The sequence below is a fragment of the Lichenostomus cassidix genome, chromosome 8, assembly GCF_008360975.1.
Source record: "Lichenostomus cassidix isolate B80296 chromosome 8, HeHo_3.0, whole genome shotgun sequence".
In the NCBI taxonomy this organism is placed as follows: domain Eukaryota; kingdom Metazoa; phylum Chordata; class Aves; order Passeriformes; family Meliphagidae; genus Lichenostomus; species Lichenostomus cassidix.
In genome coordinates this window covers 1,223,043-1,242,575 of record NC_139489.1, presented here as the reverse complement: position 1 = coordinate 1,242,575, position 19,533 = coordinate 1,223,043, and the positions used below count along the sequence as shown (strand labels likewise).

At 50.1% G+C, this 19,533-nt stretch overlaps 1 protein-coding gene and 1 long non-coding RNA gene across 5 annotated transcripts in view; one reads left to right on the top strand and one right to left on the bottom strand.

The window, feature by feature from the left end:
* PDE4B (phosphodiesterase 4B) overlaps positions 1-19,533 on the top strand; it is a 150,258-nt gene that overhangs the window by 58,633 nt on the left and 72,092 nt on the right. The window contains exon 1 of one of the 4 annotated variants that reach the window (XM_085067389.1): positions 7,082-7,549. The exons of 2 other annotated variants lie outside the window; for them this stretch is intronic. In XM_085067389.1, the coding sequence (XP_084923515.1) occupies positions 7,503-7,549 (47 nt within the window). In that variant the 5' untranslated portion in view covers positions 7,082-7,502. Of the gene's footprint in view, positions 1-7,081; positions 7,550-7,892; positions 7,968-19,533 lie in introns of those variants that run through there. One more of the 4 variants, XM_085067388.1, reaches the window with a different exon arrangement.
* LOC146433606 (uncharacterized) lies at positions 3,348-7,920 on the bottom strand. The gene is made up of 4 exons (XR_014853648.1): positions 7,525-7,920; positions 6,616-7,090; positions 6,162-6,223; positions 3,348-3,720 (listed from the first exon to the last, which is right to left on the bottom strand). It is a non-coding gene; the product is annotated as an uncharacterized LOC146433606 (long non-coding RNA).

Here is a 19,533-nt window from a genome sequence, read left to right as displayed (position 1 = left end):
CTGACCCCCTGGATCTCCCCTGGGCCTGGCTCTGAGCAAAGCCTTGCCCTGAGCTGGACAAAGCTCAGCCTAACGTGTGCAGCTCAGCCTGGGAGACGTTCTGGCTCATCCACTCTTCCCAAATTATTTCCCAGTTAGTGCTGTTGGGAATGGTCTCAGTTGCCAGAATCTCCTGGCTTGGCTGAGGGCATGGAGAGATGGATATTAACGTGTGCTGGAGGTTGGGAGGGCAGTTATTTCACCATGGAAAAAGAAGTGGAAATAAAAGTTTGGTTTTGTGGCAGAAATTTCCAGTGTGTCAAGGAAATGATCCCAAAATCCCAGACTGGTTTGGGCTGGGGGAGACCTCAAATTTTATCTCATTCCATGGGCAGGGACAGCCTCATCCAACCTCCTCAGCCAGAGGAGGTGTGAAACTAAATCCCAACGTTGATTGGTTTTCCAATATTTTCGCTTTTTCAGTTGTCAGAAGGGGTCTGGGAAGCTGAAGATTCCCAACTTTTCAGGGTTTAAGATCTATTTTAGAGCGAAAATCAGGCATTGGAGTCTTTGTTAAAGGAGGATGAAGAGCTCTGTCCTTAGGATTGAAGACAATTCCCTGTCCTGCTCCGTGTGTTGCATTCCAAGGCATGTGATCCTCGTATTCCCAGTTTTTCTTTGGCTGCTGCAGGGATGTGACACCAGGAGATGGGATAATTGTGACACCAGGAGCTGCTGGTGGCCATTCACCTCCAATCCTCCTCAAAGATTTGGGATTTTCTCCTCCTGGGATTCACTTGGGATCACCGTGTAGAACAGCAACTCGTGACTGAGGAAACCTGTGGAAAATGGGATTAAATTTCCCTGTGTGCTCTGGGGCTTCCTCCCTGTCACCAAATGGGATGGAACAGGAAATATTGTGAAACATTTCCGTGCAGATGGATTATTTGTGCTCCGAGGAGCTTGAGGGATGATGAGAGTGAGCATTAGGGGAGAGAGCAGAAAGGAGCAATCTGAGTGCCTGAGCAAAGTGCTGCTTTCCCTGGCTCCTGGCAGGAAATAGCTCCCAAATTGTCAGCTGCTTGTTTTAACACCAAATGTGTAAAAATGGGATGGGAGAAAGATGGGAAAGCTCTGGAGAGCTGCAGCTTCAGGGCTTGGAGACAGGAGAAAAAAACTGTGGAGGGTTATAAGTCATAATATTGTGACCTATTGGAGGCAGGGATTTTATTCCCCTGTAAATTAGGGCTGGGGAGGAGGAGGAGGAGGAGGGAAACCAGGAAGGTTTGTGGGGAGGAGGAAGAAGGAAATCAGGAAGGTTTGTGGATGTTCAGGACCTTCCCACCCACATCCTGCTCCATGTTCCACATCTGGAGATCTGAATCTCTGTGTTGGGACCTGAATCCAAATCTATCTTGGGATGCTGAGGGCTGGAAATGTTTGTGGGGTTTGTTCCTCATCCAGGAGCCATCCAGGGGCTCAGCTGCCCTGCTGGCCTGCAGGTGGGAGTGGGAAGAAGGCAGAGAATTCCAGTGTTGGGTGTTAATCCAACATCTGCTTTTCCAGATGTGGAGAGGGACCTGGAGGCAGAGCCTGGAGAGCTTGGGAAGCCTCAGGATGCTGAATAGGAGAGATGGGAAGGTTTGGAGTTCCCATCCCAGAGGTGTCCAGGGAATTGCTGATGTGACACTCAGAGCTCTGGGTGGGGACAAGGTGGGGATCAGGCACAGCTTGGACTCGATGGGCTGGGAGGTCTTTGACCTTTTCCAGCATTAATGATTCCATGAATTCCAGCACTTTTCCCCTGGTACTCCATACAGTTTCATCCAAAGAACAGCCAGCAGTGCTGCTGCTTCCCTAGCTAAGGAAATATTTGCATTCCCAAAGATGTGGAGCATCAAACAAATTTCATTTTAGGCCCAAATTTTATGGTGTTTTCTGCTGCTGTCAGATAAAGATCACCAGGTTTTCCTGGAATCACTTCCCGTGCTGGAAACCCACATCCCCAGCAGCAGCAGCTTCTCCACCAACTCCAAAAGCCCCAGAGGCTGCAAGGAGCCAAAGTGGACCATAAAACCCCAGCTCCCTGAAGATGCCATCCAGCAGGAGGTCAGGAGTGAATCCAGCTGGGCAGCTGCTGGGAGCTCCCTGCTCATTCCCAGCCCCGGGGTTTGCTCCTGTCAGCGTGTGCTGTGAGGATGTCAGCAGCCATGGTGTTGATGGAAAATAGATCCAAACATTGGTTAATTGCCAGCTCAGCGAGCCTCAGACCCCTCGGAGATGCTCTGCACAAAGCAGCTGCTGCTGCTGCTGAGTCATGGCGTTGGAAACTTTTCAGCAACTTCGCGAGGATGAGATGCTTTTCCTCCTTTTCCTTCCGTGGTTTAGTTCCCTGTGCTCCTCGTGCAGCTTTTCCTGCCTCTGTCCTGCTCACCCAGCCCGGTCTGGCTGGGTGGGAAACGCTTTGGAATGGCTTTTGGAAATGCTCTGGTGCTTGGAAATGCTTCCTCTTCCACGTGAATTCCTTGGATAGAGCGTTAGCCGCTGGAAAATGGGATTTTATTGATGGGAAGATGTTGCTGTTGAGCCACTAGCAGAGGAAAAGACACAGATTCTCAGTGTGGCATGAAAAAGAGAGCTTTTATTATTTGATTCCAGCTTATATAGACTTTTCAGAGGTCACCCAGATTGGTCAGTCAGAAACCTCCCCCTAGGCCTGACTGGCCAGGCCTGAACTGTCCAAATCTCGAGACACTGTTTTTAATAACATCCAAACTTTATCTTTGTTTATAAAACACAGGAGAAAATTCTCATGGCAAAGACCTGTGCTAGCCACAGGAAGAGGGGAAGGGAGGTATTGGTGAGAAGGATGGAGAGGATGTGTGTGCTTGGGACAGAGGAATGGTCCTGGGGGCATTTGGGGTTGGATTTGTGGAGGAGGGATTGGGGCTGGGATGAGAGCAGGGATCTACAAACAGCACATTCCAGCTGCCAAACGACTCTAGGGATGCCATTTCTGGAAATCATTGAGTGCTTTGTGCCATCCACTGCCAGTTGTGATCCAGAGCTCTGTAAACTCGGAGCAACAGTCCAGAATGAGTCCAGGGGAAATCCTGGAGCTCCTGCAGGGCTGGAGCCAGGCTGGGAGAGCTGGGAATGTTCCCCTGGAGAAGGGAAGGATCCAGGGAGAGCTCAGAGCTCCTGCCGGGGCCTAAAGGGGCTCCAGGAGAGCTGGAGAGGGACTGGGGACAAGGGATGGAGGGACAGGACACAGGGAATGGCTTCCCAGTGCCAGAGGGCAGGGGTGGATGGGAGATTGGTAAGGAATTCCTGGCTGGGCTGGAATTCCCAGAGAAACTGTGGCTGCCCCTGGATCCCTGGCAGTGTCCCAGGCCAGGCTGGATCACCCTGGGGCAGTGGGAGGTGTCCCTGCCATGGAATGGGATGAGCTTTAAATTCCCTTCCCACCCAACCCATTCCAGGATTCCATGATTTAATGCTTCAGCACCTGGCTCACCAAATCTGCAGGGTTTAAGGCAGTACAGCTCATTATTTGCTGGATGGAATTCCTAAATTCAAGGAAGAAATAGATTAAGTGAAAATTAGGGTTTCTGAGCTAATTGTCATGAGTGGGTCTGTGTTTTGTGATCTTTAATAAGTGGATTTTCCAGTGTTTCACGGAGAATGGTGGTGTTTATTGTAAGGGTTGGCAAAACAATATTCCTGGAGCTCTTGGGCAGCCTGTTCAGGAAAAAAGAAAGGAATTAGAATTGCAAATCAGGATTTCATCATCCTCAATCAGCATGGCCAGCAAGGAGGGATGAATGAGAAGCTGAGGAGCCTCAGCAATCCCAGCCCTTCCCAAACCCAAAAATGGCTTTGTGCTCCCCAGAGTGGCACCAGCATGGCCCAAAAAACCAGGAATTTCAGTATTTGGGAAAAGGTTGATGCTGCTCTGCAGAACAGGCAATGAAATGCCAGGAGCAGCGTGGGGGAAGTTCCTCTTGGGTGGTTTTTGATGATCAGCTGGGGTGGTTCTGTGTTATCCTCATTATTCCCTTCTTAGCAACGAGGAGAGAAAAAAATACCCCTGAAAACATTTATTCTATATTTATTTAGGGTTTATTTATCTGGGCAGAAACCCCATTATCTGGGGTGAAAACCCCAATATTACATCCATGCAGGTCTTCAATCTGGGAAGGCAGAGCACGGAATAAACTTATTTTTGTACTTATTTTTATACTTATTTTTTACACTCTGCGCTTCTGGTTTGTCTCAAAACTCCCAAAATATCCACTGCTATTTTTCAGGCTGCTGTGAGGCCAGGGAACATTCCTGAGCCTCCACAGGAACCTGCTGATGATTGAGGGAATAAAGAGACCTGAGTGCTGAAGGGCCTGGAGTGTTTCAAGGCAGCAGGAGAGCTGCCTTATGTAACTTCGCTGAAAGATGTGGAAAAAAAAAAAAAAAACAACCAAAAAAACCCAACATTCCGGGCTGGTTTTCCGGTTTCTGTGCGATTTCTGGGGAAATATTTGAAGTTTCCCTGGAGGAGCAGCAGTGTTGGGGCTGCCAGGGTGGCCCGGTGGGAGGAGGGCTCCTCGTTAGCACGGCCTAATTAATAAACAGATGGAAGCCAGAGAGCCAAATGAACAATTTGGGGATTTTGGAAGCGTGGGGGAGTGGGAGAGGGAGGGTTCAGATCCAAAGCCTGGGAATTTCATTCATTTCTGTCCTGTTGATCCTGCAGTTCCTGGGGTTTTCTCTCAGGGTGGTGATTGAACTGTCTGAGAAACTCCAGGATGGAATTGCAGGGAATGCTGATTTTCCTTCCCATCCAGCACCGTGTGATTCCTGCCGTGCTCCCTGCAGTCAGCCATGGATCAAAATTCAGGATGCTGGATGCAGGGAAAGCCAGGAAAATGGGAATGGGGAGGGAAAAGACACAAACCCAGCCTGGTGGGGAGGGAGAAAAGCAACAGCTCGTGGAATTGTCTGTTCCACGATTAGCAAGGGATGAATTTTAGCTTTTTTTCCAAGAACCATGAGAATATTGATGGCCAACGTGGCAAATGTTCATTCCACAGGGACATCCTGGGGGGTTTTTTTTCCCAGGCATGGAGGGTAGAGGGACAGACCCAGGGAATGGAGGGTGAGATGGGATCTTGGGAAGGAATTGTTCCCTGGGATGGGATGGAATTCCCAGAGAAGCTGTGGCTGCCCCTGGATCCCTGGAGTGTCCAAGGCCAGGCTGGATGGGGTTTGGAGCAGCTGGGATGGTGGGAATTGTCCCTGCCATGGCATGGGGTGGGATTTGAGGTCCCTTCTATCCCAAACCATCCCAGGATTCCATGGTTTGGCCATGTCTGTGTATCTGTTTGTTGATCTCCATCCATGGATGTTTGAGAGCTTTTCCATGGATAAGATGCAGAATTCCATGATCTCCCCAAAATCCCACAGCACCAGTGTGAAACTGTCTCCTGTCAATCAAACTGGAGATGGAGCAAAGCCGAGGAGAAGTGCAAACTTGTGGAGTATGGATTATCCATACTCCATCTTGACCTTTTCCTCAGACCTTGAATTTGCCCCTCTTTTCATAAATATTTTCTATTTTTATAAATGTTTTATATTCTATAAATATTTTATATTTTTATAAATATTTTATGTTTTTGTAAACAACGTCAGTAGAATAAAAATGCAGGTTTCTGTCTCACCTCCCCAGTTAGAGGAGAGAAGCACAGAGTTTTCCCAGTCTGGAAGAACCTTTCCTTAGCTTTGAGTGCATCGGGCAGGCTGGGGAGTTCAGTGGGGATGGAATGACACTGCCACTGTCCCCTTCCCGTGTATTTTTAGATTGGATTTGGCATCTTAATTGCTCAAACAGCTCCTCATTCTGCCTCTCCTGCTCGGAGTTAACTGCAGAGAAAGGGGGTTGGATTGTGGGTGCTCCCAGCTCCGTGTGGGGTGAGCCCTGCTCTGTCCCCTGCTGTCCCCTGCTGTCCCCTCCTTGGCACCAGGGAATGGTATGGATCACTGATGGAGTTTATGCCTCACCTATAGAAATCCCGTCATACATCACCTGGAGAATTCCCATCGTACATCACCTATAAAAATCCCATTTATCCATCACCTATACGAATAACTTCCCCTCTAAAAACCCCTTTATTCCCATTTCCCGACACCTTTGATTCCGGCCGATGGATAAAATCCTTTCCCTTGGTTGTCAAGGTGAAACGTCTGGAGACTTCAGGGGGGAAAAAAAAATAAAAAGGGAGAAGTGAAGGTTTGTCTGCGGCTCCTGCGTGTTCGGCGCCACGGAACTTTGTGCTTCCCGCAGGGGAGGCAGCGCCGCATCCGCTGTCACCCCCTTGTCACCCCGCTGTCACCCCCGCGAGGTGCGGGTGGGGCAGGGCGGCGTGGGCAGCTCCTGTCAGCATTCCCGAGCCATCCCTGGCGCCGCTGGCAGCGCTTCCCTTCTCCTCCCTCATCCATCCATCCATCCATCCATCCATCCGTCCATCCATCCATCCATCCCTCCCCGGCTCTCCTTTGTCCCCAGCTCCCCTCCCGGGGGCGCGGGGCGGACCGGAATTTGGGATCCTCAGCCGGGCGGATGCATCCCCATCAGCCACCCACCCCTGACGTCTCGCCGCACCGGCAGGGTTTGATGTGGAGCGGCGGGATTCGCGTCTCGTAAATCTTGTAAAATTCCATTTTCTGCGGGCGCAGAGGCACGGACCCGCCGGCGCTGCGCGGGGCGAGGCTGCGGCTGGTGCGGTGGCTGCCGCCGGGATTCTGCCGCGGGCTGGGCGATGGACAGGGCTGGGCTGGCAGCCCCGGCACAGGCACAGCCCCGCTGCCCAGGGACAGCGGGGACAGCACGAGTGACAGCCGGAGCGCGGAGCACGCCCCGCTCGGCGCGCAGTGACCCCTAGCAGCCCTGCCGCCGCTGCTCTCCCCGGGATGGATCCTCCAGGCCTTTTCCCTGCTCCCTGCTGCCTCTGAGCCTCACCTGCACCCGCCTGGACCATCCCCGCCCAGGGACCCGCCAGAGGAGTTTCTGCAGCGTCACAAAACTTTGCTCCGCCGCTGAGGGAAGGAGGGATGTGACCTGGAAAGGAGAAACAGGAAAACAGGGGATGTGATGTTGCTGCAGCTTGAAAAAACCTTTTTTTCCCTCCCCTCCTGTCTGAGGATCACTGGAAGGGATTATCCAAATGAGAGCAGGAAACTGCAGGCAGGGGGGTGCCAGAAATAGATGGATTTTTCCTTTCTCCTGCTAGAAATGAAGACATTTGGGAGTCCATAGAGGCTGTTCCACGTGCAGCCTCACTTTCTGATTGCCTTCCTATAGAAAGTGACATCCACCCCGCCTGGGAGTTGCCATGTAAATCCCAAAGAACCCAAACTTCCTGGAAACAGCTCCGTGCCGCTGAGCCAACTTCAGAGGGACACGAGTTTGGGATAAGCAGGACGTGTCCTGACTCTTTGCCCATGGTAGAAGAGAAGGACCAGCCGGGAAGATGTTAAATATTAATATTTTACCCAATCGCCGCCACTCGTGGATTTGGTGAGTATGCCACAGGGTTGTCCTGATCACTGCAGTTGTGCTTTCCAAAAACTTGGAATTTGGGATTTTTCCTGAGCTGCTGGATGGGAACATGGATCAGAGGGTTGTTGGAGCTGTGGGTTTGCTGAATATTTCCTTCTCTGATCTTCACTGATGTCAGATTTCGCGACGCCTCAAATGGGGACTGTGGGGACAAGGTGGGGAAAGGATGGAAAATGTCACGTTGTGCTGGTTTGTTTTCCTTCTGAGGTGTTCACAAACCTCCATTTCCCTTTAAAAATTAATGAGTCCCTAAAACATCCTCTCGCTCGAGTGATTCCATGGTGCCACCTCGGCACCTTCTCCAGCTCCTGCCAACCCCTGGGGCATTTAATGAGCAGATGGAGCAGCAGAGGGAAGGGAGAGGCAGATTTCAGAGGTATTTCCCACGTTGGGGTTGGGAAATGGCACCAAAATGTCATTTTGTAGGTAAAGATCCGCCGGTGGAGTTCAGGGGTGCTGAGCTCCAAACACAGTTTGGGTGTTGTGATCCAGGTGGTCTTCCAGTGGGGATAACCCATGGAATCTGTGAGAATGTAGAATAATTTTATATTCTAGATCCTCAAACCCAGAGTTCTGCGATCTCACCTGTGAGAATATAGAATAATTCTATATTCTAGGTATTTAAATCCCGCGTTCTGTGATGTCACCTGCGAGAATACAGGATAATTTTATATTCTAGGTGTTCAAACCTTGTGTTCTGTGATCTCACCTGTAAGAATACAGGATAATTTTATATTCTAGGTGTTCAAATCCTGCGTTCTGTGATCTCAACTATGAGAATATAGAATAATTTTACATTCTAGATCCTCAAATCCTGCGTTCTGTGAATGTCACCTGTGAGAATACAGAATAATTTTATATTCTAGATCCTCAAATCCCGCGTTCAGTGATCTCACCCATACATGAATATTCTGGTTTTACACAGAGTTTATTCTCTGTAATCTCATTATGGCTGGCAGTCGTTTCGCTGTGGCTCTGGGATGAACCTGTCCCTTCTTATTTGTGTTTATTAATAAAAATATCCGTGTTTTGAGCCTTGGGATGGCGCTGGGGAGGGACAGGATTGGGTTGGGATCTCCAGAGCACATCCTGCCCATCATGGAGAGCTCTGTGGAGTTCCAGGGACAAGAGAACGGGAAGGGAAATACTTAAAAATTAAAAATGCAGAACTTGTATTAAAATCATGGAATGCAGGAATGGGCTGGAATGGTTGGATGGTCATGGAGATCATTCCCTGCCATGGCAGGGAAAACTTCCACCATCCCAACCTGGCCTGGGATCTTTCCAGGGATCCAGGGGCAGCCACAGCTTTGCTGGGAATTCCGTTCTAGGGAAGAATTCCTTCCCTAAATTCCTTCCCAACATTTCTTCCTAATATCCAATCTAAACCAATTTTTCTTGGTATTTTTCCCCTTGGTGTTTTGCAGGGGGAGTTGGTTCAGTGTAGGAAGTTCTTCCTCAGGAGGAGCCCCAATAAGCCAAGAAAGAGGAATATTGGGTGGGAAGTGTTAATTAATTTGCCAATTACAAATGAAAGGAAGAGGAGAGTCTGTGGGGATTAGTTATGGACAGCTGGGGGAGTTATGGGAAAAACTGTTTCCTTTGGAGAAAGGAGAAGAACATTTCTATGGCTGCAAGAGAATGGAAATAATTTTAGCTGTGAGAACCGAAATCAAGCCTGAGCAGCTCCAAAATCCTCCCAGGGAAGGCTGTCAGGGATGGAGACAAATCAGAGCCATCAGATCAGTTAGGAAGTTTCAGGGAATTAAATAAATTAAATTAATGTGCAGCTCCAAGGGAGTCCTGTCAGGGTGTGGATTTATGGAGGAAAGGGTAAAGGTTATCCTAAAAATCTCACTGCAGCAGGTGAAGCAAAGCCCATCCTTCACCCCGTGCTGAGCCTGGCTAGTCCTGCCCTGGGTGAGCTCCTGGCTGCTCTGCACAGCCTTTCTGACACTCATCACGGGCTGAAATTAATAAATCTTAATTAATTGAGATAAATGAAATAATTTAAAATTAAATAAATCTTGTGGGTTTCCTCTGAGCTTCTCCCTCCTCTGTCCCATCATCCCAAAGGAAATGTTTACCTGCATCTTCCCCTGGCCTGGGGGAAGATGTCCTTCTCATGGCAGGGGTTGGATTAGGTGACCATTTAGTGTCCCTTCCAAGTCATTCCATGATTCCATGGATGGCCTTGAGCTCCCATGTTCTCCCCAGGTTGGGGACAGGAGCTGGTGGCTTCCATCCACACGTGGACAGTGTGGGGACAGTGTGGGGACATCAGCCACTGCTGCTTTTGGGGTGCAGAGGGGAGGTTTCTGCTCAGTACTCAGGGGCTTTGAATATGTTCTGAGCAAATGGAAATTGGGATTGCAGTGGCACAGGAGAAATGTGGGAATTCCTGCGTTCCAAACTCAGCTCTGACCCCTGCTGAGGAGGCTGAACTTCGTGTTGGGGGAGCAGAAATTCTGTCAAGATATGGAGTGGTGGGACCAAACCCCAGGATTTCTGGCAGCTCAGGAATCTTGGAGAGGTGCTGCAGAGCTCCCAGATAGCAGCTGGAGTGGCAGATCCTCCTGGAATGTCTTTGTGTTGGAAAATAAACAGGTTTATCAGTGCAGTGATAAGCAGGGGGTGACAGAGTCACCCTGACCTTGGTTCCCTCAGCTCCCTGGTTGAGGCTGAGGTGCTGCAGTTGGATGTGAGGCTGGAAGGCTTTTCCGTGATGTGGAATTCCATAATTCCATAATCATGGAATCCATCAGGCTGGAAAAGCCCTCAGAGACCATGGAGTCCCCAGCACTGCCAGGGCCACCCATGTCCCCAAGTGCCACATCCACATGGCTTAAAATTCCCTCAGGGCTGGGCTGGACAGCTCTTTCCAGGAAGAAATTTTCCCAAATACCCAATCTAAACCTCCCCTGGCACAGTTTGAAGCTGTTCCTCTTGTCCTGTCACTGTTCCCTGGGAGCAGAGCTCAACCCCCCTCACTTCACTGACAAATTTGAGTTTTATATTGAGTTTGCAAATCCTCAGGGTTTGGTCTGGGAATTAACACCCTCCAGATCTGTGGGTTAAACCTCCCAGTCACCTTATTCCCATGGATTTCAGCTGTAACTTAAACCATTTCACTTTCCCTCACGGATTAATTCCTATAAATAGGCAGGATTTCCAACGAAGCAATGATTTATATGCAGGAGGTAGATTTGAGAGACAGAACTCCGAAATCTGTAGGCACAATTGAGAAAGAAGAGGCCAAATATTTCTCCTGTGCTCAGGAGGAAGCACAAAGAACTCGCTGTGTCTGCTGCAAAGACAATGCCTGCCTGCAAGGGAATTGGGAATAAAACATTGGGATTTAATTGGCAGCTGGGTGGGAAGTGGAGATGGAGGGAATCCAGTGCAGGAATGAGGTTGGTATTTCGTGACCTTTCCCTTCTCTTCAGGCTGTGTCTTTTCAAGTTGTCCCTGGCTGTGTTTCCCTGCTGCTTTTGAAAGGCAGGAGATAAGAGTCAGAGGCTGCTCTTGACGTAGTTACATTTCCATATTTCCATTCATTATCTTCACTTCCAGGGAAGGAATCTGGGTAGCTTCACCGGGATGGGAAACTTTTCAGCCAGGATCATGGACATGTCTGCCTGTCAGGCACACAGAGCTGTTTTTCCAGGCTATTCCTCCTCCTCCTCCTGCTCCTGCCTTATCCAGGAGGTGCAGTTTGAGTCCTGCAGGCAGCGCTTGGGATGAGCCTGGATGGAGGAAATGCTGCAGGGCTGGAGCTGGGAGAGCTGGGAATGTTCACCTGGAGAGGAGAAGGATCCAGGGAAAGCTCAGAGCTTCTGCCAGGGCCTGAAGGAGCTGCAGGAGAGCTGCAGAGGGACTGGGGACAAGGATGGAAGGACAGGACACAGGGAATGGCTTCCCAGTGCCAGAGGGCAGGGATGGATGGGATATTGGGAAGGAATTCCTGGCTGGGATGGAATTCCCAGAGAAGCTGTGGCTGCCCCTGGATCCCTGGAAATCCCCAGGAACACCCTGGCACAGTGCAAGGTGTCTCTGCCATGGCAGGGAGCTGGAATGAGATGATCCTTAGGGTTTTTCCAGCCTGAGCCATCCTGGGATTCTGTGAATGCAAACTCAGCTCTCAGCATTTCAGAGTTTTAGGGCTTTTTCCACCCTCACATCTTAGCTGCCTTAGGAATGCAGATTCCTGTTGCTAAAGCTTGATCAGGATTTCTTTGCTAACCCTCTTCTCCAGGGGCTAATAACTGAGATACAGATTTCTTTGAGCTCCAAACTCCCTGGCAGATTAGGCAATCTCAGGCACTCAGCAAGCACCACGATGGAAAAGGAGTTTCTTTTCTTCTTTCCAGCAGAAAGAAGTGAAATTTAATAAAGGAAATTTGGGCTTCCTGCTGCCCTGGAGTTTGTCACACACAGAGAATTCCAGAAGTTGAGTGAATTTTTGTGTTGAAGCACAGCCTCCCCAGCTGGGCATTTCCAGCTCCCCATTATCTCAGAGCCAGGCCTCTGCAATTTATCCCCTTGGAAGGTGGGAATAATGGAAGAGCTTTTCCTGGGCTGTGCAGCATTCCCTTCCCAACCTGTGCACGGGAGAAATCCAGGTGCTGCCTATGTCAGAATTCCCAGCACAGAGCAGGACAGGTGGATTTTGGGAACTTCTCTGCTCTCCAGGCTCAAAGCTCAGCCCAGATTTAATCCTGAGAACTCAACAAAGGATTTTCCAGAGCTTTTCCCTGTCCTGCTCAGCCCTGGGGGACACAGGGATGTCACCAGTGGGGTTCTGGCCTTTCCTACAGCAGACTCCTCAGGACTTCTCAAAGGAATCCACGTGGGATTAAAAACCTTTCCCCCCAAAACTGCAATCCCAACCATCATCCCTCTGGGAATTCTGGATTGTGGCAGATGGATTCAGTGCCTGGATGGAGACAGGGAAGAGTTTTGCTTCTCATTTTGGGAGCAGCCACTGCAAGAGGAAGATCCTGAAGCTGAAAATTGTGGAGTTATGGAATCACAGAATTGTGGAATCACAGAATCATGGAATCATAGAATTGTGGAATCACAGAATCATGGAATTATGCAATCACAGAATCATAGACTCATGGAATCACAGACTGATGGAATCATAGAATCACAGAATCATGGAATTACAGAATATTCTGAGGTGGAAGACTCCACTTTATAACACAGAATACCTTCATTCCATGCACTACGAAATGTTTTTTTTTTTCAATGAGGGTTGAAAAATTATTCCCCAAACTGTGTGAACTCCGACAAAAAGAGCCATTCCTCTGCTTTGCAAGCACAAAGAGTGTCCTTGCTCGGCGTTTGCCTTGTCTTTGTTCCGTTTATCCCAGAATGCCAGCCTGCTCCGGGCTGGAAAGAGCCTTACAAACCCTCTCACCCACCCTCCGTGGGGCAGGGCTGACCTCGCTGCTGCTTCTAATTACATCTCCATTGATGAAAAACCCGATGAAGGGCGCGAGGAGAGGCAAATCAAGCAGGAAAAGGCTCGGGAGAGAGAAAAACCCCTGATTTTGGCAGGTTTTTTCAGCCTTTGGGCGCTGAGTTCAGCAGCCGCGCGGCGCTGCTTTGAAAGCTCCGGTTGACGTCAATGAGCGGCGGAATGGGAGCGCTGAGAGCTCCCGGCGCATCCAGCCCTGCCTGGCTCCTCTCCAGCCCAAAAACCTCCCAAAAAACCTCCCCGCAGCTCGGGCGATCGCCTGGAGCCAGCACAATTAACAGCGGTGATATCGGGGATGTGTGAAAGTGGTGAAAGAGCTCGCTGGATGATGGGATTGGCATTTTTTGGGGGGAGGAAAAGCAAATTCCGAAGTAGCAGAATTGTTGTTTGGTTTAGAAATCGTTTGACAGGATTTATTCATCAGTTTGTAGGATCTGTTTCTCCCCAACCCCAATTAATTACTTGTATGGGTTTGTTGCTTTGTGAATGCAAACTCTTATTTATAAGTCTCTTTTTTAAAAAATATAACTCAAAATTCTAGGACAGAAAATGCCTGCGAGCCTTTCAGAGCAGTTTAGCCTTTTTTTTAGCTTTTTGTTGGAAGGAGAAGCTTGGGAAAAACGTGTTGATTGTATCGATCAGGGAATGCTGCAAGGGAGCTCAGTGGGGAACCAACCCGTGGCACTGAGCTGATGAATTCCTGCTGGGAATCCTCATCCCGCAGATCCTGTGGGTTTTTAGGGAATTATCCCGGTCCATCCAATCTACCTTGTGCAATCTGAGCAGGGACAGCATCTCCTCATCCCCCACGGAGCACGGGAGGGGAAATGCTGGAGAAATGGGAATTAGTGGGGAAACGTGGCTGGGATGAGAGGTCAGGACATGGCAGGGAAAGGGAGAAATCATGGAGGGAGAAATCAAATTATCTTGTCTCTCTGCAGCGCTGTGGGAAATGAAACTCCCGAGTTTCCACACCCTGGGGATGAGGGATAAAAACCTGGGATGCAGAGGTTGGAGAGCAGGGAATGGCAGCAGGCTGGGATGAAACCACTGCCTTGCCCTCCTCAGGAGGCGTTCAGGAGAATCCTGGGGTGGCTTTTTGGGGAATGAGCTCAGACCTCACCTGTGGGGTGACCCCTTCCCTGTCCCAGAGCACTCCTGGTGTTCCCCTGGGGCTCCCCAGGGGCTCTGCGGGGATTTGGGGATGCTGGCAAGGCTCCAGGCAGTGCCCGTGCTGGGATTCGCTTCCAAAAGGCCAGCGGTGAGTCAGCTGGCAGTGTTTTTGTCGGGAAGAAGCTGCTCCCGACTCTCCTGCCAAGTGGAAAATGAAACCTTTCCAGCGAGAGAAAACAAAGGAACCCGAAGGCCCGAGGCTGCTGCGGCTCGGTGAGCAGGTGCTGCTCTGGGCACTGCAGCTTTGCCGTGGTTTGATCCTGAAAATCCACTCGGCTTTTGCAGGAACTTTCCAGGCTGATTCCATCCGGAGCAAGGGGAGCTTGGCTCGGTGCTGGCATCAGCCCTGGGATTGCAGGGGGAAGTTTTGGGGAATTTTTCCTTGAACTTTTAACATTTTGTGTGAGCAGCAACAACAAAACAAAACCTAGTTCTGCAGTGGTTGTTGCCACGATGCTGAAACATAAAAATTCCCACTTTTCTGATGGAAGATTGTCACATTTCCTTTTCCTGGCTGTTCAGGTTTGCCTGGATTGAATATGCATATTGGATATTTGTAATACCCAGATGTGGCAGATGTGGATTTTGGGATTAGGGCAATTCCCTTCCGTGTCCCTTTGCTTCCAGGGAGCTGCTGGATTGCAGGGATTGGGGATTTTATGGAATCTCACAGGCTTTGCTCCCACACTGGTGTTCATTATGAGGGAATGATGCTCAGCATTCCCTGGAAGCCCCAGGATATTCCAGGATATTATCCCTGTTTTCTCAGTTGGAGGTGATAGGTGTGGGTTTGCTGGTGAGCTGAGAGTGAATTCACCCAAAGGTTTGATTCCTTTATAAAATATTTTTAAAGCCATGGATGAAACATGATGGATTGATAAGGTGAATTCATGGAATTATTGCATTATCGGATGATTTTTTGGGTAGGAATAGAAAAAGCAGAGGACTGGGAAAAGCAGATATATTTGGAAAATATTTGGAAAAGTGTTGTGGATTCCTGCTCCCATGGGATTCACTGCCAGGAAAAAGCAGATTTGCCCCCTTGGAAGCACCAAATTCCGTGTTGCCATCCCTGGCTGGGGAGTGTTTGGATTTCAGGGAAGCTGGGAAGCCCCAGCAGGAGCCAAACCAACAGCTGGGATTGGTGGGATTGTTTATGGGAACCAGGGAATTGGGAGAGGAGCTGCCTTTGACAGACAGGATATTTTTGGCTTCTAGGAGAGCATGAAACACAACTTGGAGTACTCCAGTTGAGGCTCCAACAGGGGAGCTCTGGCTGGGAGCTGAGGAGGAGAGTGGGCGATCCAGGAGCATCCCGGGGATCCCACAAGGACAGCTCCAGGGATTCTGGGATTTTTGGATCTGCAGGGGGATGAGCAGGGCTCTGGGTGTGTGAAGGATGGAAAAATGAGAGATAAACACTCCGTTTGCTGCGTGTTGGAGAAGGAGAGCGAGCTGGGAAGGGCTGGCTGTGGGTAGCAGGAAAGGTGAAACGAGGATGAACCCAAAAATGCTGGGAATAACATGAGAAATGCTGTGGAAGTCTGGGAAGGACTGTTTGGAGTAGCAGCCTCGCTATGTAGGGCAGCAGTGACGTCTTTCCCAGGAAGGCAGAGCAGCTCTCCGAGCTCAGAGCTGCCAGCAGCAAACAGGCAGCCTGGGCAGGGCTGGGGACATGCAGGAGCCCCTCAGGGGACATCCCACCTGCGAGCTGCTCCAGCCATGGATCCTGCAGGAGGATGTGGAGCTGCTGGAGAGATTCCAGAGGAATCCATGGAGCCACTGCAGGGCTGGAGGTCCTCTGGAGCCAGGCTGGGAATGTTCACCTGGAGAGGAGAAGGATCCAGGTTGGATGGGATTGGAGCAGCCTGGGATGGTGGGAGGTGTCCCTGCCATGGACTGGGTGGCTTTAAGGTTCCTCCCAACCCAAACTAGTCTGGGATTCCATAATCCAGTTAAAATCCCTATTCCTGTGTAATTAGCTCTTAGCTACCTATGTGATACAAGTGCTGTCTGGCCACACTGAAGTGTGTTTGCCACTTGCAGGGAATGTCAGGATTCTTTGGGAATTGCAGGCCAGATCCCCACATGGGGAGACTGACAGAATGACAGCTCTAAGAAAGGCCTTTCCCCACCTGACTTCACAACCTCGTTTCCAAACTCGTTCTGTTCTTTCATCTCCTGGTGTTTATGTACCTCTCAAAGGGTGTCTGCAGCCTTTGCCTTGCAACGTTTTCACTGCAAAAACATTGGGGACATCCAAAGTTTCCTTTTTGGATGAATAAAAACCTCTCCTCGTGCATTATCATAGAATAGAATAACTGGGTTGGGTTGGAAGAGACCTTAAATCCCATCCAGTGCCACCCCTGCCATGGCAGGGACACCTCCCACTGTCCCAGGCTGCTCCAGCCTGGCCTTGGACACTGCCAGGGATCCAGGGGCAGCCACAGATGGGAATTCCATTTTAGCCCCTCTCCACCCTCCCTGGGAACAATTCCTCCCCAATATCCCATCCATCCCTGCCCTCTGACAGTGGGAAGCCATTCTCTGTGTCCTGTCCCTCCATCCCTTGTCCCCAGTCCCTCTCCAGCTCTCCTGGAGCCCCTTTAGGCCCTGGCAGGAGCTCTGAGCTCTCCCTGGAGCTTCTCCTCTCCAGGTGAACCTTCCCAGCTCTGCCAGGCTGGACAATCTTTGATCACCCCTGTCACATCCCTGCCCTTGCTCCCTCACGTTTCCCTAATTCCATGAGTATTTCTGTCTCTCATTGGATTCTCCTCTGCTGCCAGGACCACAAATGTAGGATTGGGAATCATTCCCTGCAAACCCCTGGGCTCACTTGAAGCCAGTTCCGTGGGATGTGGAGCAAAGTGTTTGCAGTTCCCTGCATTCCAGCCAAGCATTCCCAGTTTTTATTGTCATGGCACAGGCACAGCAGTGCTGACCCCGAGCTGTGGCACTGCACGGTGAGCCCCTGCTGGCAGATCTGCCATGCAGCACACCCAGGAGCAGGGCTATTCTGGGATCTGAGCCCGGGAACAGCCGTGACTCATCAGCTGCAGCAGCAGCAAGGATATGAGGAGCTATTTATTACGGCTCTTGGAAGCTGTGGGTTCTTCTGAGCAGTGAGTTCGGCTAGAAATTATGTAATTATTCCTCCTGGATGATTTTCTCGTATTGGTTTGTAATTGCAAAATCTTCGCAGCACACTCCTGGATTTGGAAATTAAGTCCTGGGGATGACTTAACGTGAGGAGAAGGGAGAGATTTCAATCTTCCCTTGTTTATGTTTGTTTGGTTTCACTTTAGCAGGGATGGGTTTGTGGTGTTGCACAAACTTCAGCTTTTTTTTTTTTTTTTTTTGAGGAAACTGTTTCACTCATCATTTACTGGTTGGGAAATTTATAAGCAAATGTTTGGGGTCAAATCCTCTGCTCTGGGAAGCAGCAGGAGGGGAATTCCATGTGGGAGTTCACAGCTCGATGGGTGGGAGAAGGGCTGTGTGTGTAACTGGTGGAGGAGTTGTCCTTATGGCTCCCAAATGCTGGTTTTTCCCAGAAGGGGATGAGGAGATCCAGGGGTTTTTAGGGACGCTGTGCTCCCCTAGCTGTCCTTGTTTCCATAAACAGGATGTGCTCATCAGGAAAAACATCCCCACTGCCCACCAAAAGTGAGAGGAAGTTTGACAACAGGACCTTTTTCCTAAAAAAGAGAGGAAAGTGGGTGTGAAACCTTCCTGGAGCAGCCTGGCATGGGGAGCTGGGGATGCTGCTGGTCCCAGCACAGCCCCTGGAGCAGAATTCCCAGCCTGCTGAGGCCTTTCCAGCCATGTGGGAAGCAGATCCTCCAAAGTGCTCACTCCTGACAGGCTCCACTCGTGGTTTGCTAAGGGTTGGATAAATATTTCTTGGTTTTAATTCCCATTAAAAGAGAAAAAAGCCATGTCCTTCTGATTGTAATCTCAGAACTGGGCTATAAAGTCATCACAGCCTGAGTGTTCCAGAAATTACTCAGAGGGGGAGCTGGCCAAGCTCTTGGAAAGCTCTAAATCCCATTTTAGTGTCCAGTTATCTTAGGCAAGTCTATTCTTTTTACACTGATTTTGGATAATTTGGCTTTAATCTTCATGATCTGCTCTGTTTTGACTTTGCTGGTCCATTTTTATCACTCCCTTAGGAAGAGGCGTTTAAAGGTGGTTTAGCAATAAGTTTGGAAGGAGAGATTAATTGGAAATTTGAAGGCAGTGATGGAATGGGTCTGTCCCAGGTGCATCATTCAAGGTGTTTTGAATCCGACTTTTTTATTTTTTTTCCCAAATTCACATAGAATCATGGAGTGGTTTAGGTTGGAAAATCCCTCTGAGATCATCATGTCCAACCTTTCCCAAACACTGCCAAGGCCACCACTGCCCTGTGTCCCCAAGTGCCACATCCACAGGGCTTTGAAATCCTGCAGGGATGGGAATTCCCTGGACAGCTGTGGGAAAAAGTTCTCCCAATATCCAAGGAGGATAAGGAACGAGCTGTCCCACTCCTGGTGGTCTCAGAGCCCTGATCCCAGCTCTTGCTGCTTTATTCCCTCTGCAAGTCCCTTACCCCAGCCATGGGATCATCAGTGTCCCTGCTCCAGAAACCTCTGGAACATTCCCTGAGGGTGGCAGCAGCGTGGGGAGAGCAGGACGAGCTGAGCTCTGGACAAACCGCACCGGAAAAGCCCCCAGGGAAAGGGAAAGATCCTGGAGGCAGCCGGAGGAAGTGCAGGCAGGAATTTCTTCTAACTCATGCCTGTGTCAGCTAAAAGGAGAATTCCCACACACGTCAGCGCTTCCCGGCTCCGGCAAGAGCCCCGGGGGCGTCAGAGCCCAGTGACATCACAGGGATGGGGATGAATTCACGGCGAGGGTGACGCCAGGGAAAATTCTGGGGCTGGGCGCTGAGCTGAGCCTTGGGGAGAGGGGCAGGGAAAGAGCCTCAGTGGGGCTGAGTGTGAGCTGAGCTGCTTCTAGGAGCAAAATCTGCTTGTTCTCCCAGTGAAACATTTCCTGCTGGCCCTGGGTGAGGAGCAGAGGGGTTGTGGTGTTCTGTGTGATCCCACATCGATCCCAGTGCTGGATAAATCCTCCAGTCCCCCTGGCCGTGGAGCTCCCACTGGAACTGGGGACAGCAGCTGGATCCCATCTGTTGGCACTTGGGGACACTTGTGAGGACAGGGATTTACTGGGGCACAGTGGCCCTGAAGGAGATGCTGTGTCTCCATTTCTCCATTAAAGTGCATCAAAGGACTTTCTGGAA